Source organism: Stegostoma tigrinum, chromosome 39, assembly GCF_030684315.1.
Source record: "Stegostoma tigrinum isolate sSteTig4 chromosome 39, sSteTig4.hap1, whole genome shotgun sequence".
In the NCBI taxonomy this organism is placed as follows: domain Eukaryota; kingdom Metazoa; phylum Chordata; class Chondrichthyes; order Orectolobiformes; family Stegostomatidae; genus Stegostoma; species Stegostoma tigrinum.
Genome location: NC_081392.1, coordinates 11,297,666 through 11,323,431, shown reverse-complemented (window position 1 = coordinate 11,323,431; position 25,766 = coordinate 11,297,666). Strand labels below are relative to the sequence as shown.

The 25,766-nt window shown below is 44.8% G+C and overlaps 1 protein-coding gene across 7 annotated transcripts in view; it reads left to right on the top strand.

Moving 5' to 3' along the window:
• npas1 (neuronal PAS domain protein 1) overlaps positions 1-25,766 on the top strand; it is a 392,502-nt gene that overhangs the window by 214,932 nt on the left and 151,804 nt on the right. For all 7 annotated transcript variants that reach the window (XM_048522247.2, XM_048522249.2, XM_048522251.2 and 4 more), the window contains one exon: positions 20,673-20,755. In XM_048522247.2, the coding sequence (XP_048378204.1) occupies positions 20,673-20,755 (83 nt within the window). The remainder of the gene's footprint in view (positions 1-20,672; positions 20,756-25,766) is intronic.

The following is a 25,766-nucleotide window of genomic DNA, read 5'->3' as shown; positions in this document are numbered from 1 at the left end:
TGTCTCTGTATGTCTGTCTGGAACTGTATGTCAGTGTATATGCATATGTCTGCGCCTGTCTATGTCTGAGTGCATGTGTGTAGAAGTGTGTGTTCTAATTGAGGAGATCTGGTATATTTCGTAGCATTCTATATAATCTCATTTGGGAAACCAGCAGCGCCAGGAACAGATGAAAAAGTTAGAACTATTAGCTCCCCGCCCCGGGAGACTAGTTTGTTTTGTGCTGGCAGTGAGAGCAAACGGCAGAGGCGACAAGACTCGGCTAATTAAGTCATTGCGACTGCCTCATTCTGGCAGAGCAACTGGCGGATGGCATTTTGTGTGTGTGTGTGTGTGTTGTTTCCCTGAGAGGCTGCTGCTACCTATGGCAAAATGCTTGTCACTTTTTATAAGCGATGGTCCTGCCATTCTCTGTCACTCCATTTCCCCTCCTCGCAGCCCTGGGCTCCATGTCAACTCCCCAGCCACAGCTATTGATGGCGGTGTCACGGCTTCCGCACACAGATTACTCTGGGGAGCCGCACGGCGTAATATGAGATCTCATTCCCAGAGATTTAGATGCAAGGCTCTCCTGTAAGTTTACAGCACCTGCAAAATAGTAGAGGAATTAACTTAGCTGTGGTTAAAAATTAAACAAAACGCATCAGACTTCCTCATTAAAAAGACAGCGACCTTGCTCCTCCTCTTCAGAAGTCGTTTTTGCTCTGCAATATTCAGAATAGAATTCAGACGCCCACTCTTTTTCTTATTTCCAAGGAAGAGCAGGGGAGTTCTCACTGGAGTCCTCGCTAATATTTATATCTCAATACTTAACAAGAAAACAGATGTGTTTGGTCACTCATACTCATGTTCGTGGGAGCTTGCTGTGCATATATTTAACATCTGACATTCCCGCGTTCCGAGATTCCTGGGACTGGAAGCAGTAACTCTGTTTCTCTCTGCACAGATCCTGCTGAGTTTCTCCAGCATTTTGTGTTTGTTTCACTTTTCAGGCATTCTGAGGTTGTGGGAGGCGCCATATCAATACAAGTCTTCCTTACTTCAGTCCCTCTTGTGTTTGTTCCAATCCTCCCTCCCAAGAATCTTGATGGAGCCCGTTTTCTATTGCAGGCAGGTTCCAATTATTCACTGGACCAGCAAGTCTTTGTGAGGTCAGTCGACCTCAAGATGCACCACATAATCACAGACGGACTTATTTCCTGCCCTGTGTTAAATTTCCTCCAGAAGAGCTGAAGGAGAGATTTAACAAGAGTTCAACAAGATGATAAGAGATGGAATAAGGAGAATCTGTTTGCAGCAGCAGAAATATCAGTAACCAGAGCACATAAACTTAAGGTGATTGACAAAAGAACCAAAAGTGACAACAAAAACCTGTTTAACGCAGTGAGTTGTTAGGAGGAATAACTGGAGAAGGCACTGAGAAAGATATAATAGCAACTTTCAAAAGAGGGTTAGCTTGAAGGTGATATCTTGTAGGACTGTGGGGGAAATGAGTAGAACAGTTGGACAGCTCATTCGCATTTAACAGTGAATGACCCATTTCATTCACAGAATGTGGGCATTGTTGCTTAGCCCAGCATTCGTTGACATCCCTAATTGCTCCTGAGAAGGAGGTGGCAAGCCACTTTCTTGATCCACTGCACTCTATGTGGTGTAGGTGATTCTTGTAAGTGGAGAAATCAAAATATGGATCCACCAACAAGCAGCAGCTTGTTGTGCACACTTTGGCTCCCTCTTTTTCTATGTTATAATAGTGACTGTACTTCAGAAACAAAAATCAAAGTTGCTGGGAAAGCTCAGCAGGTCTGGCAGCATCTGTGAAGGAAAAAACAGAGTTAATGTTTCGGGTCCGGTGACCCTTCCTCAGAATGGTTTCTCAGTTCTGAAGAAGGGTCACTGGACCCAAAACATTAACTCTGTTTTTCCCTTCTCAGATGCTGCCAGACCTGCTGAGTTTTTCCAGCAACTTTGTTTTTAGTTCCTGATTTACAGCATCTGCAGATCTTTCGGTTTTTATTTAGTGACTGTACTTCATTGGCTATGAAGTGCTTTAAGACATCTGATCCTCATGACTGGTGCTATATAAATGCAAGTTTCTCCCTTAAGTGCCCATCCAATTTTTAAATCATTCATCGTCTCTGTGCCATCCTGCCAATTCCCATTTTGCTTTTTCAATTTCAAGAACCTCGTCAATTCTCTTATGGTCCGTATCATTGCAGGAGTTTCTCAGTGTAGTGTCTTAGGCTCAACCATCTTCAGCTGCTTCATCAATCACTTTCCCTTCTTCATGAGATCAGAAGTGAGGAGGTTCACTGATGACTGCACAATGCATAGCACCATTCATGACTTCTCAGATACTGAAGCGGTCCATGTGCAAATGCAGCTAGATCTGGACAATATCCAGGCTTGGAATGAGAAGTGGTATGTCATATTCATGCCACACAAGTCCGAGAGCAGTGATCATCTCCCGCTGGACAGAATCTAACTGTATCCTCTTGACATCCACTGGCGACATCCTAGGGGTTACCATTGACTAGAAACTAAACTGGACTTAGATCTATATCATTATTTTTTCACTGTCACTGGGTCAAAATTCTGGAATTCCCTTCTTCACATTTCTCACAGTCTTAAACTTCACCAGTTCCCATGTTCCCAGACCATTAGCCTCGAACTCTGGGTTGTTAGTCCAATGGCATTACCACTATCATCTCCCCATATCATGTCACTCTGCTGTTAATAACCACCTCAAGTTTCGCAAGACGAGACAATCTATTTCTAGTGATAACAAAGTGTGGAGCTGGATGAACACAGCAGGCCAAGCAGCATCTTAGGAGCACAAGACCTGCTGTGTTCATCCAGCTCCACACTTTGTTATCTTGGATTCTCCAGCATCTGCAGTTCCCATTATCTCTCTCTCTCTATTTCTAGTGATGTTTATGAGGGGACTTTCATTAGCCGGAAATCCATATTTGTTCCATTTAGAGAATCCTGTTGATTGAAACGTATATGATCTTGAGGTCTTGACTAGGTAGATGTAGAGAGGATGTTTCCTCTAGAATGTGGGGCCACAGTTTTAAAATCAGCGCTTTCCCATTTAAAATAGAAATTGGTTTTTTCTCCCCCTCTCTCGGAGGGTTTTGTGTCTTTGGAGCTCACTTCTCAAAAAGATGGTGAAAGCTGACCCTTGAATATTTTTAAGGCAGCTTCTTGATGAAAGGGTATCGGAAGTAAGAAGGAATGTGGAGTTGAGATCACAGTCAGATTAGCCATAATTTTATTGAATGATGGAGCAGGCTTGAGGGGCTCAATGGCCAAGACCTCTCTGTATAGATCATTCAAGAGAGCCGACAGGACCCCACCTTATTATCCCATTTGCAAATGGCACTAACAACTGTTCAGTGCTCGCCTTATACTGCACTGAACAGTCAATTTTGATGACATGTTCAGTTCTCTAGAGTAGGACGTGAACCCCAACATTCTAACACTGAGGCAGGAGTGCAACTGACTGAGCTGTAGCTAACATGCAACTACAAGAAATAGCAGTAGGAATAAGCCATTTGGCCCCTCGAGCCTGCTCCATCGTTCAGTACAGTCATGACTGATCTTGGGTCTTCAAATCCAGTTTACCGCTTGTTCCTTTTGATTTTTTGAAAGAACAAATATTTATCCATCCCTAATCTGACATAACAAAACCTATACAATGCGGACGTATAGATACAGGGGCAGTTAAGGGGAGTGGTGACCAATTTATAGTCAAATCTGGACTATTATGCTCAGTTCTGTACCAGACCTGGCCGTTCTGACAGTCAGACATGAAATTCGTAATTCTAGCATTCCTAGCACTCAACAGTCCTCATTTTGAATGTACAGACCATTTTGCCCAGCTGGTCTGTACAGTTTCTTCTGCATTTAAGCCTTTTCCCATTCATTTTGTCCAGCACCTCCTTAAATCAGAGCTTCCTCCCATGACATTCAGGATCCCAAGTAGGGTTGCAAGCTGAGATTCTTGGGGTTGCCATGCAGCTATGCCCCAAGTTATAAAAGCTGGGCTCTGCTGTAATAGGTACCTACCCCTTACTCCACGCATACACACACCTGCCATACATTGCTCTCTCAGATTGATTAAGTGAGTGGGCAAGAGTGTGGCAGATGAGTACAATGTTGGTAAATATGAGGTCATCCGTTTTGGTATGAATAACAGCAAACTGGAATTTTACTTAAAATGCTGCAATTTTTTACCATTTGTTATGCAGGGGGACCTGTGTGTCCTTGGCTGTGAGTCACAAAAATTGGTTTTGCAGATGCAGCGGGTAATTAAGGTGGCAAATGGAATATTGTCCTTTATTGCTAAAGGGATGCATTTTAAAATTAGGGATGTTATGCTGCAGTTGCATAGGGTGCTGGTGAGGCGACACCCATGGAGTACTGTGTACAGTTTTGGTCTCCTTACACTGAGAAAGGATGGAATGATACTGGAGGGGGTGCAGGGGAGGTTTACTAGATTGATTCCAGAATTGAGAGGGTTGGCTTATGAGGAGAGATTGAGTAGCCTGGGACTGTACTCGTTGGAATTTTGAACAATGAGTGGAGAATCTTACAGAAACATAGAAAATTATGAAAAGAATAGAGTAGAGGCTGGGAGATTGTTCCCACTGTTGGGTGAAACTGGAACCGGGGGCATCGCCTCAAAATAAAGAGCAGCAGATTTAGAACTAAGTTGAGAAAGAACTTCTTTACCCAACGGATTGTGAATTTGTTGAATTCCCTGCCCAGTGAAGTATTTGAGGCTATCTTGTTAAATGTTTTTAAGACAAAGATAGATTTTTGAACAATGAAGGAATTAAGGCTTATGGTGAATGGGCAAGTAAGTGGACCTGAGCCCATGAAAAGATCAACCATGATCTTATAGAATAGCAGAGCAGGCTCAATGTGCCGACTCCCGCTCTTGTCTCTCATGCTTTTATTTCACTGAAGGCTTTTGAGAATTTCCAAATCTCGAAATGTGGTGAGGAAGTGATTGGGCAGGCCACTTGCTGATTTGATTTATTATTGTCACATGGTACAGTGAAAAGTTTTGTTTTGCGTGCAGTAGGGGTAAAACATACCATACAAAGTGCCTTAGGGTAATAGAACAGAGCTAGGAATACAGTATTATGGCTTGCAGATAAAGTACATAAAGAGCAAGATCAATATTAAATTTAATATTTGGAAGGTCCATTCACGAGTTTAATAACAGTGGTGAAGAAGCTGTTCTTGAATCTCTGGGTAGGAGTTTCTCCTGAATTCCCGATTGGATTTATTGGTGAGCAGTGGGTTGGATATTTTAAGTTGGCTGGAAGGCTGGTCTGTGATTTAGAATGTGGCCAACAGCATGGTTCAGTTCCTACACTGGCCAAGGTTACTGTGAAGGATGATTGTGACCTTACTTATATTTAGTGCCTTTAGTTCTACTACAAACCATAACACCTTCCCCATCAATAAATCTACTAAGCACCATAAAGTCCCATCTTACCCCCCCCCCCAACTCCTCCTACAGCATTCTGCTTTCCAGACTAGAAAGCCCCCCCCCCTCTTCAGTTTCACTTGCTCGGTGCAATCTTTGCCGTTCTGATATTAGCTAGAGTGGAGACAGAGAAAAAAAGTACTTTTTGAAAGAGCATCTTGCTTTTGCCTTGTAATCGTCAGGTTTAAACAGTGGAAAAAAAATCTTCCTCATTATTATTAACTGGGAATTTTGCAGCAAAGATGTTTTCTGTTTGACCTAGTTAATGTTCTAAATCTACAAATAAGTTTCAACAAATCAAATGCCTGAAGCTGTACAGAAACCCATGTGGTGTTTGCAGCACAACTTAATGTTCCTCCTGCTGTTTGATCTCTTGCCTTCACGGAAACTGAAGGACAGTAAACACTGAGAACTGGTGATTCTGGTTGGTAATAGCACAGTTTATGGTTGGAAATACCCCGAATATCACAGTCAGCCATCACCTCTGCAATGTCAGCTTGCTAAAAGCAGAACTTTATTAGCTCCATAAAGCAGGAAGGTGCCAGGTTTGATGCCAAGTCTGTGCTGATTTGGGCAAGAGAGAGGGTGGGGGGAGAATGTGAAGGAGAACACTTTTATGCAGAGTGTAGTAATGAACTAGAACTCACTGCCCATGATGGATGTGGGGGTGAAGGTACTGAATGATTTTGAGAAAAAAATCGAATGGTCACTTGAGGGAAATATACATGCAGGGCCAACGGGAATTTGAAGGGATGGGGGAATGAGATTGGATTGATCAACAGAGACCTGGCACAGATGGGCTGGATGGCCTCCTTCTGAATCATAATTACTGTATGGACTTGCCTGCAAATGAATTTGGTGGCATAAATTGCCACAGGTGCCTGTTCCAGTGCTGCCTGTTTCTAATTTTATGACTAATTGGGCATTATGCCCACTCCTGTGCCACTTGTGGCTCTTAAATGGCCAGTTACCTCTGCCAGGTGGCAAACCCAGTAAGTGAGGCTTTCCTGGGCATGTGGCAGGAAGTAGTGGTGTGTGCACGTCTCTTTTACATTGAACTGCATCCCCTAACTCTGCCCATGCTTTGATAATCTCTGCATCTCACCCCTACCCCTCCAAAATCTCCTTGTCCAACTTGCCCTCTATCACTCAATCTCTCCCTTGCCCTACTCACCTTTCGGCATAGTTACAGCGGGGGAGATCTCAGTTGTGAACTGGCTGCTGTCCCAGCAGTGGCTACCATGCCCAATAGAGCTGCTGGAACCAGCATGCCGCCAACTGTTTGATTGGCAGTTAGCTCACGGAGGTTAGATGTCCTTGCTAAATGGAGGTTAAGGTCTCAGCCTGAGGTGAAAAACGCCCCATGGACATTAACTTGCTGGGGTACTGCGTGGGAGCAGGTTAAATGCCCTCTTATATTTCTGCCCCATGCCAACTGATTGCTCCTGTAACATTCTGTCATCTGAACTATGATTTAGCTGATCTAAACCAGAATGTGAACATATTATCTGTGTAATGCTGGATGAACACAGCAGGCCAAGCTGCATCAAAAGAGCAGGAAAGCCGACGTTTCGGGTCTAAACTCTTCTTCAGAAATGCAGCAGCGGAGGGGGATTCTGAAATAAATAGGGAGAGAGAGGGAGGTGGATAAAGGAGAAGATAGGTGGAGAGGAGACAGACAGGTCAAAGAGGCGGAGTTGGAGCCAGTAAAGGTGAGTGTAGATGGGGAGTTAGGGAGGGGATAGGTCAGTCCAGGAGGATGGACAGGTCAAGGAGGCGAGATGAGGCTAGTAAGTAGGAGATGAAGATGGGGCTTGAGATGGGAGCAGAGGATAGGTGGGAGGAAGGACAGGTTAGGGAGGCAGGGACGAGCTGGGCTGGTTTTGGGATGTGGTCGGGGAGGGGAGATTTTGAAGCTAGTGAAGTCCACATTGATACCATCGGGCTGCAGGGTTCCAAAGCTAAATATGAGATGCTGTTTCTGCAACCTTCAGGTGGCATCACAGGAGGTCCAGGATGGACATGTTGTTCAAAGAGTGGGGGGGGGGGGAGTTGAAATGGTTTGCAACTTAGAGGTGCACTCGTTTGTCATGAACCGAGCATGGGTCATAGAAGTCATAGAATCCCTACAGTGTAGAAACAGGCCCTTTGCCCCAACAAATCCACACCGAACCTGAGAACATCCCACCCAGACCCATCCCCTTGTAAGCCACCTAATCTACTCATCCCTGAACACTACGGGAAATTTGGCATGGCCAATCCACCTAACCTGCACATCTTTGGACCGTGGGAGGAAACCCGAGCACCCAGAGGAAACCCACGCAGACACAAGGAGAATGTGCAAACTCCACACAGACAGTCACCCAAGGCTAGAATCAAACCCGGGCCCCTGGCTCTGTGAGGCAGCACTGCTGAGCCACTGTACCGACCTTTTCCACAAAAGTGTTCCACAAAGTGATCCCCAAGCCTCCACTTGGTTTCCCCAATGTAGAGGAGGGCACAGCGGATACAGTATACCACATTAGGAGATGTTCAGGTAAACATCTGTTTGATATGGAAGGTCTTCTTGGGGCCCGGGATGGGGGTAAGGGATATGGTGTAAGGGATATGGTGTAGGGGCAGGTGTAGCACTTCCTGCAGTTGCAGGGAAACGGCCGGCGGTTGGTGAGGCTGGTGGAGAGTGTGGAGTGTAGAAGAGAGTCCCGGAAAGAGTGGTCCCTCGGAAAGCAGATAAGGGTGGGAGGAAAAAATGTCTTTGGTACTGGGATCAGATTGCAGATGGCGGAATTGCTGGAGGATGATGTATTGGATCTGGAGGTTGGTGGTGTGGTATGTGAGGATGAGGGGATTCTGTTTTGGTTGTTATTACAGGGAGGGGTTGTGAGGGATAAGTTGCGGGAAATGTGAGAGACACGGTCGAGGGCGTTTTTGACCACTGTGGAGGGGAAGTTGCGGTTCTTGAAAAACTAGGTCAGCTGCGATGTCCAGGTGTGGAATGCCTCATCCTAGGAGCAGATGCAGCGGAGGCGAAGGAATTGGGAATAGGGGATGCCATTTTTGCAGGAAGGTGGGTGAAAGGAGGTGTACTCTAGGCAGCTGTGGGACTCAGTAGGCTTGAAATGGTAATCGGTTAGGGCACCATCCCAACCTTAAGTTCACCTGGACCATCTCTGATACCTCGCTCTCCTTCCTGAACACCTCTGTTTTCATCTCTGGCAACCACTTGGAAAAGACATTTTTCCCTCCTACCCTTATCTGCTTTCCAGAGGGACCACCCTTTCCATGACTTTCTTGTCTGCTCCACGCTCCCCACCAGCCCCACCATGCCCCGGCCCTTTTCCCTGCAACTGCAGGAAGTGCTGCACCTTACCCGTCACCCCCATTCCAGGCCCCAAGAAGACCTTCCACATCAAACAGATGTTCACCTGCACATCTGCTAATGTGGTGTACTGTATCCGCTGTTCTGCTATATGTGGCCTCCTCTACATCGCGGAAACCAAGCGGAGACTTGGGGACCGCTTTGTGGAACATCTTTGTGGAAAGGGGTGGCACAGTGGCACAGCAGTGCTGCCTCACAGCGCCAGGGACCCAGGTTTGATTCTAGCCTTGGGCGACTGCCTGTGTGGAATTTGCACATTCTCCTCGTGTCTGCGTGGCTTTCCTCTGGGTGCTGTGGTTTCTTCCCACAGTCCAAAGATGCGTAGGTTAGGTGGATTGGCCATGTTAAATCTCCCATAGTGTTCAGGGATGTGTAGATTAGGTAGATTACAAGGGGACGGGTCTGGGTGGGATGCTCTGATGCTCGGTGTGGACTTCTAGGGTCAAAGGGCCTCTTTTCCACACCGTAAGGATTCTGTGACTTCTATGACCTATGCTCGGTTCGTGACAAATGACTGCACCTCCAAGTTGCGAAGTATTTCAACCCCGCCCGCTGCCAAACCACCCCCCCCCCCCCGCGTGAACAACATGTCCACCCTGGGCCTCCTGCGAGGCCACCCAAAGGTTGCAGGAACGGCATCTCGTATTTAGCTTTGGAACCCTGCAGCCCAATGGTATCAATGTGAACTTCACAAGCTTCAAAATCTCCCCTCCCCTGACCATATCCCAAAACCAGACCAGCTCGTCCCCGCCTCCCTAACCTGTCCTTCCTCCCACCTCAAGCCCCATCTTCATCTCCTACCTACTAGCCTCATCTTGCCTCCTTGACCTGTCCATCCTGGACTGACCTATCCCCTCCCTAACACCCCATCTACACTCACCTTTACTGGCTCCAACCCTGCCTCTTTGACCTGTCTGTCTCCTCGCCACCTATCTTCTTCTTTATCCATCTTCTATCCACCTCCCTATTTATTTCAGAATCCCCTTCCCCTCCCCCATTTGTGAAGAAGGGTCTAGCCCTGAAACGTTGGCTTTCCTGCTCTTTTGATGCAGCTTGGCCTGCTGTGTTCATCCCGCTCTACACCTTATTATCTCAGATTCTCCAGCATCGGCAGCTCCTACTATCTCTGTAACAACGTTATCTGTTGGTCTATGTGTATATACATGTGTATGTGTATACATATGTCTTGGGTGTGTAAATTAATAGATCTGTATATTCACATGAGTGCATGTGTCTATAAGAATTCTGCATATGCAAATGTATCAGTGTATTTTTATGTGAATTTGTCTGTATATAAACATGTGTAAATGTATGAATGGTTATGACTTATGTTTCTGTAGGTGAATGTGTGTGTATGTGTGTGTGTCTGATAATGACTATATCTCTAAATGAATGTGTCTGTGTTTATTGAATATGTACGTCCACATGTGAATGTGTGTATCTGGCTGTCTTTGTGTGTGTCTTTTTATGACAGTGTACATCTGACTATGAACTAGTTCATACGAGTCTGCATATGACTGTCAATATCTGCCTGTGTATGTGCATGCCTGTGACTGTTTCTGTATGTGTGTATTTATGTGTCTCCACGTGTCTGTATCTGTGTATGTGTATCTGCTTTGTATCTTTGAATATGTGTGTGGGGTTGTGTTTATGTGTGCCTATGTGCATTGTGTATGTCTATGTGCATGTCTGTGTATGTGTGTGTCTGTCAATCTATCTGTGTGGATGCATATATATCTATGTATGTGTATGTCTGTATTTGTTTTTGTGTCTGTGTAATTATGTATGTACATCTGTATCTGTGGGTGTGTGTCTCTGTATCTGTGTGTATATCATTCTGTATGTGTGTATATGTACCTGTCTGTGTCTCTTTGCGTTTGTATTTGTGTACATAAAGGTGTGCATGTGATTTTACCTTCCAATCCCCTTTAATATTGTAATTTCTCCTCCTCTGTGTAAACATTATCCTAACCCAAACTCAAACCTGTCGCAGGTCTGTCCAATTATTGCCCCCTCCACCCCCAAAATGTTTGCTTTTCCAGGCCTAAGTTATCCTCAGATGGAGTTTCTCAGGCACTGCTGCCTCACTCGAGTGGTCATTCTTGGTATGTGCGATAGAGGTTCCTGGCATTGTCCCTCAAAGATATTACTTCTCTCTTGCCATTCCACACCTGTCCAACAGGGGTCAGTGGAGAGCTGCAATGCTCTGGAGTACTGACCTCTTAAATGACACTTTAATCTGGGACCCTATCTGTCCTTTGAACAGACACATTAGATTTTGTGCTGTTTATTTCAGAAATGATCAGGGAGAACTTCTCAGTGATCTACGCCTTCCAGTCCTTCCCCACCTTAGTCAGACTATCGTAACATTGATGTTTGTGAGAGCTTGCTATACTTGAATTGGCTGCCAGTTTTCTCTCCAACAATGTTCAAGAAACTCATAGAAACATAGAAAATAAGAGCAGGAGTAGGCCATTCAGCCCTTTGAGGCTGCTGTACCATTCACCATGATTATGGCTGATCATCAAATTCCGTCCATTGTTCCTGCCCTTTGCCCAGTGACATTGAAAGAACAGTGATATATTTCCAAGATAGGATGTTGAGTGGCTTGGTGGGGAACTTGTAGGTCGTGGTGTTCCCATGTATTGCAGTGGTGGAGGCCATCGGCTTAAAGTATGTCTGTCTGATTTTTCGAGGCTATATTTTCAGTCTCACCAGTTCAGTTTTAGATCATGCAGTCACATTGTAACATTACTTTCTGTTATTTGTTTTGACATGTAGAGCATTGGCCTCACACATCAACATTCTCAGTGATTATCAATGTTCTGTTAAACTTAAAACCACAACACAATAAGGAATGCATTAATTCCATAGACGACACAGAGACAACATGCTTAAGTTGGTAACAAATGTTTTTTATCAAAACAACCGACATACACTTCTACGCAGACAAAACCATCACCCATAATACACCTTTTGCAGACAAGTGAGGTGATAGCTAATACACTTCTATCTTACGTGCTCAAAATTGGGAAATGTTAATCAGGCGACTACTGTTTTATTAACTGCATCTTGGAGCTGCGTCTCAGATATAATTTTAACAATTGACAGTATTCATTACAGTAGAATCCACTGCATTTTTTTCAAAAGTAGCATAGCAGCTGCTGAATTTCTGCAACTCTAGACTGGGGAGTCTATATTTATCTGCAGGAAATTAATTACTGCAGTGATTTCAACTTTTCGTGGGTGCTAGTTGGTTAGATGGGGTGGACCGAGTCAGTGACACCCACCTGAAAAGAATAAACATCCCCATATTGTGAATTCCCCTGATAGAAGCATTAAGACCACTTTCTCTTTACTAAATAAAAGAAAGATCAATGATGACAATTTTCTTTTCCAATTTTCAGAAAGATTGTACGAAGATGAGAAAAAGAAATTTGCGACAAAAAAAAGTTGTGAATTTGAAATGCGAAATTCTAACTTCTGACAAAACACAACAGCATCTGAAAAGGAAAATCCCATTTTGACAGACTCGAATTTGAGGCCTACTCTGGCTGTGCTACGCTACAGATAAATAAATACATTTGCTTCATCTCTGTTTTCACTCACAGATGGAAAGAGATCTGCCCATTCAATTAAAGTCTCCATTCCTACGCTTGATGTGTTTGAGGTGGAAAAAATATTTTTGTCAGTCATTCTGGCCTGGATTAGATCAATATTTGGGATGATTGAAGCCTGCCTCCCTTCCACCTCTTGGAACCTATGACTAAGCATCTATGAGAAAGGGGTTAAAAGGCAGGTCTAGAGGATTCTTCAGAGCTGAGCATGTTTTGAATTGTGGCCGATAAACTTTCAGGTCATCTGCTCTGGGGCTCTGTAGGGACAACATTTCTCCTATAAAAGGTGTAGGGTACTTGGCAATGCTGCTCAGTGAGATTTGGATCAGTTTGCAGAATTTCAAGTGAACGAAGGAGGGCAATAATTTAGCATGATGTTCACCGAGTCCATTATCTGCTGGACTTATAGAGTGAACATCTCCAAAAGGAACAATACTGAGCAGACCATTCAGCAAAGACAGGCTTAACAGGTCCTAGGAGATGTGATTAACTTGAATTTTGGAACTGTCAGACAACTAGCCACCTGAACCCCCTTGTGAAGCATTGCCTTTGGCTAATTCTCTCTTTGTTTGTCTTATTTTCCTGAACTGGTTGATGCATATCAATCAGTATCACCATCAGCTGTCCCTTGATTTAAGGATGACTTCAACAGACAGTCACATGTTTCTGCCATCAGTCTCCATGTGAGTAAATAGACCGATTCTTGCCTCACAAAAGTTTGGCCACAAGGCCATATTCCATGAGAAAGAGGGGCCAAAGGACAGGTTTTGCTCTCTTTTCCGTTCCGTTACAGCCATCTATCTGACTGACTGTGAAGACTTTGGGACTGAAGGACAATGCAGCAAGATTATTGCCATTTCGGTAGCGAGGACCTCCCTGTCATTAATGTATGCAGGGACGTCGGAACAGGAGGAGGCCATTCAGCTGCTCAAGCCTGTTCCAATAATCTGTTCAATTGTGGTTGATCTCTCTCAAATTCATTGACCCTCACCACAACCACCCCCCCTCACTCTCTCTCACACACACACACACACACACACTACTTAACAACGGTTGTTTAGTCCCACTTTGACATCTTCCATCAAAACCTCACCCCCTTCTCTTGGGAGATAGAAAATTCCTGTTTTCTGCTGTTTGTACGAGGAAAGTAATCCAGACTTCCTCCCTCAAATGGTATGTTTTACTCTAGGGAAGGGTATAACTGGAGCTTATGCTTATCAAAACCTAGAAAGATTTGTACATTAGAAGCAAACGGCTCCTGACTAACAATCACCAATCTGTCTAATTCTATAGCAGCATAAGTGAATTTGCAGTTATGACTGATACACTCAATATGCAATTAATACAGATCAGCTCCAATTTAAAGGTATTTCCTCTTGCTTTCTGAACTCCATTAGAGGAAATAGTTTCTCTCTTTTATGGTGTATATAGATTTTGGCATTGTATGTAAGGGAGTCGAAGGTTATGCTGGGGTGGGGTGGTTTTGGCACAAAAGGGGAGCTTAGGACACAATCAGCCGTGATCTTATTGAATAGCAGAGCAGCCTCAAGGGGACGAATGGCCTCCTTCTATTTCTAAGATATGTAAATGCAGATTGGTCTTCAGGGAGATTAGAGATGTGTGATATCCCTACCCGCTAATCCCACAGTAGTGCAAAAATCTTTAAAAGTATCCGATAACACTGTAGCAACTTTACTGGAAGGATGGTGCAATTACACATGTGACATTTACTTTGATAGTATCTTCTTAGAAGTATTTTGCAGTCAAATTGTTTGGACATGTTAAGGCACAACTCTGGGTCAGGTGACATTTGAATCCAGACCTTCATGCCAAGAAGTACAGATACTACAGCTGTGCCACAAGCCCCTTAAACCTGTCCCCTAGAAGTGTTGCCCTTTATTTTGTAAATATATCCATTAAAGTTTGCTTTTTTAAAAAACTTTTGTCTGTGGGATGTGAGCATTGCAAGCATTTATTGCCCACCTTAATTGCCCCTTGATCTGAGTGGCTTGTTAGAGACATTTTGAGAAGATAATTAAGTCAAGGAGTCACACATAGGCCAGACCAGGTAAGGACAACAGATTTCCTTCCCTGAAGAGTATTGATGAAGCAAGTTGGTTTTTACAACAATCAGCAGTGGTTGTCATTATCTCCATAAGAAATATGAACAGGAGTAGGCCATTCAACACCTCAAGCCTTCTCTGTGCTATTCAGTAGGATTTGGCTGATTCAGCATCCCTCACGTTCACTTTCTTGCCCTTTCCCTGTAACCCTTGATTCTCGGATTGATAAATAATTTATCGATCTCAGCCTGTACACAGAAGGACTGTGCCTCACAGCTCTCTGTGGTAAGGAGTTCCAAAGACACTCAACCCACTGAGAGAAGAAACTCCTCATCACAGTCTTAAATTGGCGTCCTTTAATTCTGACATTCTATCCTCTGATCCTAGATTCTCCCATGAGGGGTGACATCCTCTGAGCATTTACTCAGTCGAGCCATTTCAGATTCCTGCATTTATCAATGAGATCACTTCTCTTTCTTCTAAACTAAGCCAGCTTCTTATTATGGATTTTTGGTAAATTCTAATTTCATCATTTGCCGTGGATGGGATTTGAACTCACATCCCAGAACAATAACCTGGACTTTGGGGATTACTAGCTCAGTGATATTAACCCCTGTCTGCCATTTTAGTCTTATTCCCTGTATGCAGACTAATACTTGTGTTCAAAAGTTGAAATATTTGGAAGATTCTACAACAACAACAATAACTTACATTAACGATGCTACACAAATGCAACATAACATACCAAGACTCTTCCCAGGAGTATTACCAGACAATATTTGCCAACCAATCACAACCAGAAATCATTTGGAATGGTGACCAAGAGCTTGGTCACAGACAATAAGCTTGAGGGTTCATTCTGAAGGAGGTGGAATTACAGGAGGGCATTGCAGACCTTAGGAAGGCACAGCTGCCAATGATGGAGCGATGGAAATTGGCTGATGCTCAAAGGGCCAGATAGGAGGAACACAGATATTTACAAGGGCTGCATGAGGTGACAGGGTTGGAGGGGAGCAAGGCCATGTCAGGAGTTTGTCCAACTCAATGTGAACAAATCAGTGACAGGATCGAAGCAAAACTCTTGTGGCACAATGGCAGTGTCCTTGCCCTTGGTCTGGAATGCCTGGGTTCAAGTGAAAATGAAATAGCATCTCTGAACAGGTTGATTAGAAAAGTAAGTTAAATTTTAAAAAATTGAAACAAAGCTTCTTGGACCCAAGAAGGTCAGCTCGATGCTCTGTTTATCCGGTAAGAGGATGTGATGAAACCAGGCTTTTTTTTTTATTATATATTCACACCACACTTTCCACTGAGACCTGCCAGTCAATCAATCACTGGAGCGTGACCGGGATACACGATGTTTGTTTGTTTAGTTAGTTGCTGAGAATATTTAAGCAGCACCACCTCATCGGGCTGTCGGAGCACGTTCTATGCAGAAGCTGAGGGCCAGGTTTCAGAGCTGCAGCTTGCCTCATGGACAGACCAAGCAGCAGCCTGTGACATTAAACATTCCGATTGTTTCTGCCACATTTCAAAATGTCTCCTTTGATGACACTGCTCTTTGCCTCTGTGGTGATGTGTTTGTGAGGGGGTGAGGAGTGAGACTTTTTAGCTTAAAACACTTCATCACAGTAGTTAATTATTCAACTATGTGGGTCATCATTGGAGCACCCGAGCCAGTGTAACTGGACAGAATCCCGGGAAGTATTACAGCATGCAGAGGAAGGATCAGCCTGTCATACCTGCTCTGGCTCATCAAAACAAGCACCATTACCTAATATAATAAAATGTGAGTCTGGATGAACACAGCAGGCCAAGCAGCATCTCAGGAGCACAAAAGCTGACGTTTCGGGCCTAGACCCTTCATCAGAGCCATACATTACCTAATGCCAGTCTCCTGCCTTTTCGTTCATGTCCTTGCGTATTACTTTTGCAGTCCTCAAAGTTTTCAGGTTGAAGGAACCCAAATCTTTCTTGGCTAAGTCAGCCCAGTTGGCTAAATGGCTGGTTTCTGTTGCGGTAGGATAGCACCACCACAGGTTCAGTTCCTGCACAGACGAGGTTACCATGCAGGCTCCACTTTGCTCCTTGCCTGAGATGCCATTACCCTTGTGTTAGGTCATGACAGGTCATCTCTCTCCCTCATAAGAGTATGGAACTATGACAAAGTTGTCTTTATTTATTTGATTTAGAATCTCCATTATATGGAAACATATCTGTGTTTGGCCTACCAAATCGTTTCATAATGTTATAGACTTCTAACAGGTTGTCACTGTGCAGCCTTCGGTTTTCTAGTGAAAAGGTGAAAATCCAATCCAGCCTTTCCTGTTAAATGTAATCTCTCGCAAAATGGTTCTCGCCCAAAGAGATTGCGATGTTGAAGGGAGCTCTGTTGTGGTACCCTAGAGAGAAGCAGGTAATCAATTGGCAAAATAACAAAATAAACATGCTAAAAGGTTAAGGAAAGAGAAGCAAGGGGAATAAGAGCAAACTGGATAATTACTGGTTGTTCTAGTGAGATCTTCAGATCTTCACATAAGGTCAGGCACTTTGAGATTACTTTTAAACAACGTTTAATAATAGACTGTACATGATGGTAGGGCTAAGGTGCATCATGCTCTGATCTTCTAGCAGTACCAGCACATGACCACTTAGATCACCTCAGAGGTTTATGTACCTATTCATTAAACCCTACCTCTACACTGTTGGGGGAGAATCTGGCCAGCACAGGGTACAATGGACTGAATGCTTGTGTCTACAACAACTTTTCAAAAGCCATTGCCTTTAAATATTTTTAGAAGTGATTTCTTTATCTATAAGTGGATTTTTTTCAGTATGACAGCCACATTTGCTTGGAGCCACTGTTAGCTTCATGGCGCTATTGCCCAAAAAAGGACCGTCATACCATTTGCCTTCATCACCTGCTGCACCCGCATGCTTACTTCCAGTGACTGTTGTGTAAGGACACCCGAGTCTCTTTGCACCTCCCCTTTCCCAATCACTGCCATTCAGATAATAATCTGCATTCCTGTTTTTGCTACCAAAGTGAATGCCCTCACATTTATCCACATTATACTTCATCTGCTACACATTTGCCCACTCACTCAACTTCTCTAAACCACACGGAAGCAGCTTTGCATCATCCTCCTCCCAGCTCAGCCTCCCACCTAACTTTGCACAATTTTTGATCAAAGAAAGAAGAAAGCCGGAACAGGGGACTGAGTTAGATGATCAGCCATGATCTTGTTGAATGGTGAAGCTGGCTTGAGGGGCCAAATGGCCTACCTGTGCTACCCTATTTTTTTTATATGTCACATAATGAATTTTGACATTTTAGGCTGGATATTTCTGTGGAGGGGTAATAAACAGGAGCCAGGACTGCTTTTGGATCTCAAACCTATCGTGGGCTGGATGGCACAACAGGCACTGATGGGGTCTTCACAGAGACAACTACTTAACCGACTTTGAGACAGTCTCCCTGTCAAAATAAGGGTGGAAAGCGGGCTGTCAAAACCAGAGGGCCAGTTAGAGGTCGTATGCAAGGGGAGGCAATGGCCCAGTGGTATTATTGCTGGATTGTTAACCCAGAGACCCAAATAACGTTCTGGGGACCCGGGTTCAAATTACGGACGGTGGACTTTGAATTCAATAAAAATATCTGCAAGTAAGAATCTAATGATGATGAAGAATTCATTGCCGATTGTTGTAAAAACCCATCTGGTTCACCAATGCCGTTTAGGGAAGGAAACTAACATCCTTACCTGATCTGGCCTACAGGTGACTCCAAACCCATAGCAATGTGGTTGACTCTGAACTGCCCTCTGGACAATTAGGGATGGGCAATAAATGCTGCTTAGCTAGTGATGCCCTCATCCTGTTAATAAATAAAAAATGAGGGAGCAGCAGAGGGCGTGGTGGAGTGGGAATGACCATGAAGGTGCCCTCTCACCAACATTTTGAAGACTTTGAATCAAACAGCCAGGCCACTGCTGTGGGACATTGTGAATGGGATGGGGGGAGTGGAGTGCGGTGGAACACCTACGCTCGGTTCGCAACAAACAACTACATCTCCAGGTCGCAAACCAATTCAACTCCCCCTCCCACTCCTTGGACGACAAGTCTATCCTGGGCCTCTTGCTGTGCCACAATGATACCACCTAAAAGCTGCAGGAACAGCATCACATATTTCGCTTGGGAACCCTGCAGCCCAAGGGTATCAATGTGGACTTCACAAGCTTCAAAATCTCCCCTCCCCCGACCGCATCCCAAAACCAGCCCAGCTCGTCCCCACCTCCCTAACCATTCCTCCCACCTCAAGCCTCACCCCCATCTCCTACCCACTAACCTCATCTGCCTCCTTGACCTGTCCGTCCTCCCTGGACCAACCTATCCCCTCCCTAACTCCCCACCTACATTCACCTTTCCTGGTTCCAACCCCACCTCTTTGACCTGTTTGTCTCGTCTCCACCTACCTTTTCCTTTATCTATCTTTTATCTGCCTCCCCCCTCCCTATTTATTTCAGAACCCTCTTCCCCTCCCCCATTCCTGAAGAAGGGTCTTGACCTGAAACATCAGCTTTCCTGCTCCTCTGATGCTGATTGGCGTGCTGTGTTCTTCCAGCTCTACACCTTGTTATCTCCAGCATCAGCAGTCCCAGCTACCTCTAAATCAATTATTCATGATGTAGGTTTATATTTTCCAGATTTTCATACAAAACTGTCCTCTGACTTGTTGGTTGTCAGCCTTCCATGACTCTTGTTTTTAAAATAAATCAAGGGATGTGGGCGGCACTGGCTAGACAGGCATTTATTACCCATTCCTAATTGCCCAGAGGACAGCAGCAAAGAGTCAACCATATTGCTGTGGGTCTGGAATCACATGTAGACCAGACCAGGTAAAGATTTCCTTTCCTAAAGGACATTAGTGAATCAGATGGATTTTCCAATAGTCAACAGGGGTCAGTGGTCATTATTAGACTCTTAATTTGAGATTTCTTTTAAAAATTGCATTGACATTCCACTCTTTGCATGGTGGAGATTGAACTCAGATCCTCCGATCATTACATGGAGTCTCTAAGTTAATAGTCTTGTGATAATACCAGCAGGCCATCATTTTCCTCTGTTGCACAGCTGTCAACTCATTGGGATTACCCTAGAGTTCACAGCTAGCCCATTGAACTCTGAGCTATCGCAGGTAGCAGGTCTTGCCAGAGCCATCAATTTCTTTGGGCCCTTATGAAAATGTAAGAGAGGGTGGATGGAGAAGGTTGTTAGATTGGCATCCTGTTGACCTTCCATTTGGTCAGATCACTATGCTATTGCATATGTCAGGTGACACGCAGGAGTGCAGAAGCTGGGTGATCCCTCTCAGAATGTATTCTGCCATAAATAGCACCCCCTACCACTGCATCAATCAGCCAAGCCTTGTTAGAAAACCTCATTGTAAAGACAGTACATTCCATAATGTTTTTTTATTTCATGGGCTGTGGGCATTGCTGGCCAAATTTGTTCCCCACACCTGATCACTTTTGAACTGAGTGGCTTATCAGGCCATTTCAAAGGGCACTTTGGGGTCAAACACAATGCTGTGGGTCTGGAGTCACAAGCAGGCCAGACCAGGTGGATGGCAGAGTTCCACTCCCAAGGTATCATTGAACCAAAGAGGTTTTTATAACAATTGATTATCATTTTCATGATCACGATCACTGAAACCAACTTTCAATTCCTGATGTATTAAACAATTTTTTTTCCATTAACTGCTGTGGTGGGATTTGAACCTGTGTCCCCAGGGTATAAAGCTAGCTCTCTGGTCCAGTGGCATCACCTGTCTGCCACCCTGTTTAGAGTCAGTGTAGATGGTTAGTTCAAGCTTCAAGGGGAGCATTTGATCTTCCAGTCCAGGGGTAAAAGTTCAACTGACTGAGCCATAATTTGGGATAGACTATGGGAAAATGAGTGGCAATAATAATCCAACATGCCCTTACATCTGCACAGGATCCTCATCATTACTGGCATTCTCCTGGTTGTGATTAAGTAGGATTTACAGCAAACTGTAAAAATGTGTTTTCAGTCTTCCACTCTGCATTGATGCTCTTTCATCTTATTTTCAGCAATAGGATCCCAGCAGAGGAGAAGCTCCACTTCCTTGGCCATTGAGTTATTTGAACAGCACTTAGGAGGACACATCCTACAGGTATGACAGTATTTTCCTCAAGCCCCACTCCTTTCACCATTCTTTCATCGACTGTATCCCTTGCTCTGTCTTATCAGAGTCAGCCACCTCGTTGTGGATCTGGAGTCACATGTAGGCCAGACTGCGTAAGGACAGCAGATTTCCTTCCTCAAAGGACATTAGTGAACTAGACGGACTTTTACAGTAATCAGTGGCATGTTTGTGACCAATGACACTGAGATTAACTTGTAATACTGGATTTTTATAATTAGTTGAATTTATGAATTAGTCAGCCGTATTACTGTGGAGTCGCAGGGGAACAAAGTGACCCTTACAACTGGGAAGACTGAGCAGGCTGAAGCTGTATTCTCAAGCACATTTCTGACAGGGTCTTGTAAGGTAGACATAGCGAGGTTGTTTTCACTAGTTAAGAATCCACAACTTGGGGCCATGGATGTAAGATAGTCACTTATAAATCCGGTAAGGAATTCAGCTGACACAGTCTTTACCCAATGGGGAGAATGTGGATCTCATTATCACAAGAAGCTGTTGAGTTGAATGGCACAGAAAGGGAAATTATTAACGTCAGGACAGAGAAGCGTGCAGGGAGAAATATTGAAAGATTCCAGTTCAGAGCAGGCTCATGTCCAGCTCCTGTGCTGTAAACTCCTATGTCATAGAGTCACACAACACAGAAAAAGACCTTTCCATCCAACCAGTCCATGCTGACCATAATCCCAAACTAAACTAATCCCACCTGCCTGCACCTGGCCATATCCCTCCAAACCTTTCCTATTCATGTACTTATCCAAATGTCTTTCAAACATTGTAACTGTACCTGCATCCACCATTTCCTCTGGTGGTTCATTTCACACGTGAATCACTCTCTGTGTAAAATGTTGTCCTTTATGTCCTTTTTAAATCTTTCTCCTCCCACCTTAAAAGGTTGCCAAGTTTTGAACTACCCCACCCTAGTAAAAAGACTCTTATCAATCACCTTATCTATTCACTTCATGATTTTATACACATCAAGAACCCAGAGTAAGGGAGTCATAAACTAGATGGCATAGCGAGTTTTGAGAAGATTTGTAGCTCAGGTTGAGGCTCTGGATGTGAGTTTGCTCGCTGAGCTGGAAGCTTAGTTTTCAGACGTTTCGTCACCTTTCTGGGTAACATCATCAGTGAGCCTCCGACGAAGCGCTGGTGTTATGTCCCGCTTTCTATTTATCTGGTTAGGTTTCCTTCGGTTGGTGATGTCATTTCCTGTTCTTTTTCTCAGGGCATGGTAGATTGGCTCCAAATCAATGTGTTTGTTGATGGAGTTCCGGTTGGAATACCATGCTTCTAGGAATTCTTGTGCGTGTCTCTGTTTGGCTGGTCCTAGGATGGATGTGTTGTCCCAATCAAAGTGGTGTCCTTCCTCATCTGTATGTAAGGATACGAGTGATAGTGGGTCATGTCGTTTTGTGGCTAGTTGATGTTCATGTATTCTGGTGGCTAGGTTTCTGCCAGTTTGTCCAATGTAGTGTTTGTCACAGTTCTTGCAAGGTATTTTGTAGATGACGTTTGTTTTGTTTGTTGTCTGTGTCGGGTCTTTTAAGTTCATTAGCTGCTGTTTTAGTGTGTTGGTGGGTTTGTGGGCTACCCTGATGCCAAGAGGTCCGAGTAGTCTGGCAGTCATTTTGGAAATGTCTTTGATGTAGGGGAGAGTGGTTATGGTTTCTGAGCCCGTTTTGTCTGTTTGTTTGGGTTTATTGCTGAGGAATCGGTGGACTGTGTTCATAGGGTACCCATTCTTTTTGAATACGCTGTATAGGTGATTTTCCTCTGCTCTGTGTAGTTCCTCTGTGCTGCAGTGTGTGGTGGCTCGTTGGAATAATGTTCTAATGCAGCTTCGTTTGTGGGTGTTGGGATGCAGGTAGGGTCATTCCCTGAAACAAGGGAGGTCAGAGGAGTGACTTGAGGGAGGTTTTTAAAACTACAAAGGGGTTTGATAAGGCAGATGCAGGGAAGATGGTACATTCTCCACAGTGATACCTCAACTAATCAAAGTCAACCTACTAATGAAGCAAAATAATAAAATGTGAGGCTGGATGAACACAGCAGACCCAGCAGCATCTCAGGAGCACAAAAGCTGACGTTTCGGGCTTAGGCCCTTCATCAAAGAGGGGGATGGGGTGAGGGTTCTGGAATAAATAGGGAGAGAGGGGGAGGCGGACTGAAGATGGAGAGAAAAGAAGATAGGTGGAGAGGAGAGTATAGGTGGGGAGGTAGGGAGGGGATAGGTCAGTCCAGGGAAGACGGACAGGTCAAGGAGGTGGGATGAGATTAGTAGGTAGGAAATGGAGGTGCGGCTTGAGGTGGGAGGAAGGGATGGGTGAGCGGAAGAACAGGTTAGGGAGGCAGAGACAGGCTGGGCTGGTTTTGGGATGCAGTGGGGGGAGGGGATGAGCTGGGCTGGTTGTGTGATGCAGTGGGGGGAGGGGATGAACTGGGCTGGTTTTGGGATGCAGTGGGGGAAGGGGAGATTTTGAAGCTGGTGAAGTCCGCACTGATACCATTGGGCTGCAGGGTTCCCAAGCGGAATATGAGTTGCTGTTCCTGCAACCTTCGGGTGGCATCATTGTGGCACTGCCGGAGGCCCATGATGGACATGTCATCGAAAGAATGGGAGGGGGAGTTAAAATGGTTCGCGACTGGGAGGTGCAGTTGTTTATTGCAAACTGAGCGGAGGTGTTCTGCAAAGCGGTCCCCAAGCCTCCACTTGGTTTCCCCAATGTAGAGGAAGCCACACCGGGTACAATGGATACAGTATACCACATTGGCATATGTGCAGGTGAACCTCTGCTTAATATGGAAAGTCATCTTGGGGCCTGGGATAGGGGTGAGGGAGGAGGTGTGGGGGCAAGTGTAGCATTTCCTGCGGTTGCAGGGCAAGGTGCCGGGTGTGTTGGGGTTGGAGGGCAGTGTGGAGCAAACAAGGGAGTCACGGAGAGAGTGGTCTCTCCGGAAGGCAGACAGGGTGGGGATGGAAAAATGTCTTGGGTGGTGGGGTCGGATTGTAGACGGCGGAAGTGTCGGAGGATGATGCGTTGTATGCCGAGGTTGGTGGGGTGGTATGTAAGAATGAGGGGAATCGTCCTTGGGCGGTTGTGGCGGGGGCGGGGTGTGAGGGATGTGTTGCGGGAAATGCAGGAGACGCGGTCAAGGGCGTTCTTGACCACTGTGGGGGGGAAGTTGCTGTCCTTGAAGAACTTGGACATCTGGGATGTGCAGGAGTGGAATGCCTCATCCTGGGAGTAGATGCGGCAGAGGCGGAGGAATTGGGAATAGGGGATGGAATTTTTGCAGGAGGGTGGGTGGGAGGAGGTGTATTCTAGGTAGCTGTGGGAGTCGGTTTGCTTGAAATGGACATCAGTTTCTAGCTGGTGGCCTGAGATGGAGACTGAGAGGTCCAGGAAGGTGAGGGATGTGTTGGAGATGGCCCAGGTGAACTTGAGGTTGGGGTGGAAGGTGTTGGTGAAGTGGATGAACTGTTCAAGCTTCTCTGGGGAGCAAGAGGCGGCGCCGATACAGTCATTAAGGGGCTGTTTTATGGGTGCAAACCTCTGGAGTGGGACTTTTCTTATGGCACCTTCCAAATTAGAAGTGAGAATATTATCCACTGCTCCATGCCTGACGTCAACTGAGAGACATTCTCAGTTTGATTTGGGCATTAGCTGGTTATTTGGACAGCAGTGGTGTTCAGGGATATGGCACAAAGGCACAGTATTAGCACTGGATAACAGAGCCAGTGCAGTCTTAGTGGACTGGATAGCTTTCTTCTGCACGGTACGAATTCTGTGATGACATGCTCCAGAACCCACAATTTGCCGCCAGTGAAGTCGTATTGGCATGGGATCTTGCTATGCCCTGATCATTGACCTCCATGATTTGCCTCCATGATTTCTGAAACTATGTCCTCAGATGTATACCAAATTGAGACTTAATGAGATAGGCTTTTTTTCAATAAATGCAAACACTTTCTACTCAAGCTGATTCTCCTAGAGTTGAAGCAGAGAACAGCACCAACTTGCATTTATCTGGAGCCTCTGAAATGGTAAAACTATTTCCCCAGCGTTTCAACAGGAATGCTATCTGACGACATTTGACACAGAGCCGGTTAAAGAAAGATTGTAAGTAAACTTTAATACTCAGTGTGTCTGGCAGCGTCTCTGAGGAGAGAAAGAGAGTTAATGTTTACAGTCAAAACTGATTATAAGGAATGCTCAAAATGGTAGTTCTAAGGATTGTCTTAAAGAGAAGATTAGGGAGGGAAATTATAGAGCTTAGGACCTGAAGAAATGGCTGGGTAAGATGGGATGATGAAGATCTGAGATGGCAAAGAGACCAGTATCAGAGGAGAGGGTTGTGGGAGATTGTAGAGCTGGGAGTAGGGCTGAAGACAGGAGAGCGGGATGGGGGTTGTGGGTGGATTTGGCAATAAGGGTGATGACCTTTTACTAGATGTGTTGCCAACCAGGTGCCAGTTCAGTCCACAGTTCAGTCTCTCCATAGACACAGCCACGGAGGGAGAGGGAACACCTCCTATCTTAAACTATGAATTTCAGGCTCAGCTGTGAGGTTGTCTGAAGCCTACAGGAGAAATGAGAAACAGGATTTGGAGGCAGATTCTAAGTAAAGTCCCTAAGTCATACTAGAGGTCTACAGAGGCTTGGTCTTTGCAAATTTAAACCAGTGCTTGGCAAATTATACCCATTAATCCGTTGTCTAACTGAGAGCAGAAACTTGCAGCTTGACATTTATGCGTGAGCTTCTCTGAATGGAGATGGATTAGGCTAATTAGTGTTGGAGAGTAGTCATTATGATTGTCTTTTTAGGCTGTAGGCTAATTGCACAGAGTGGCATGTGGAAATAATTCTTAAACTGTAATTTATCAACTACCTAGCATATCCTATGAGTTATTGCCAAATCTATTGTCAGGCTGTAGATATTATAAATGGCTCAATTCTGAAAAATTAACCACAATTGT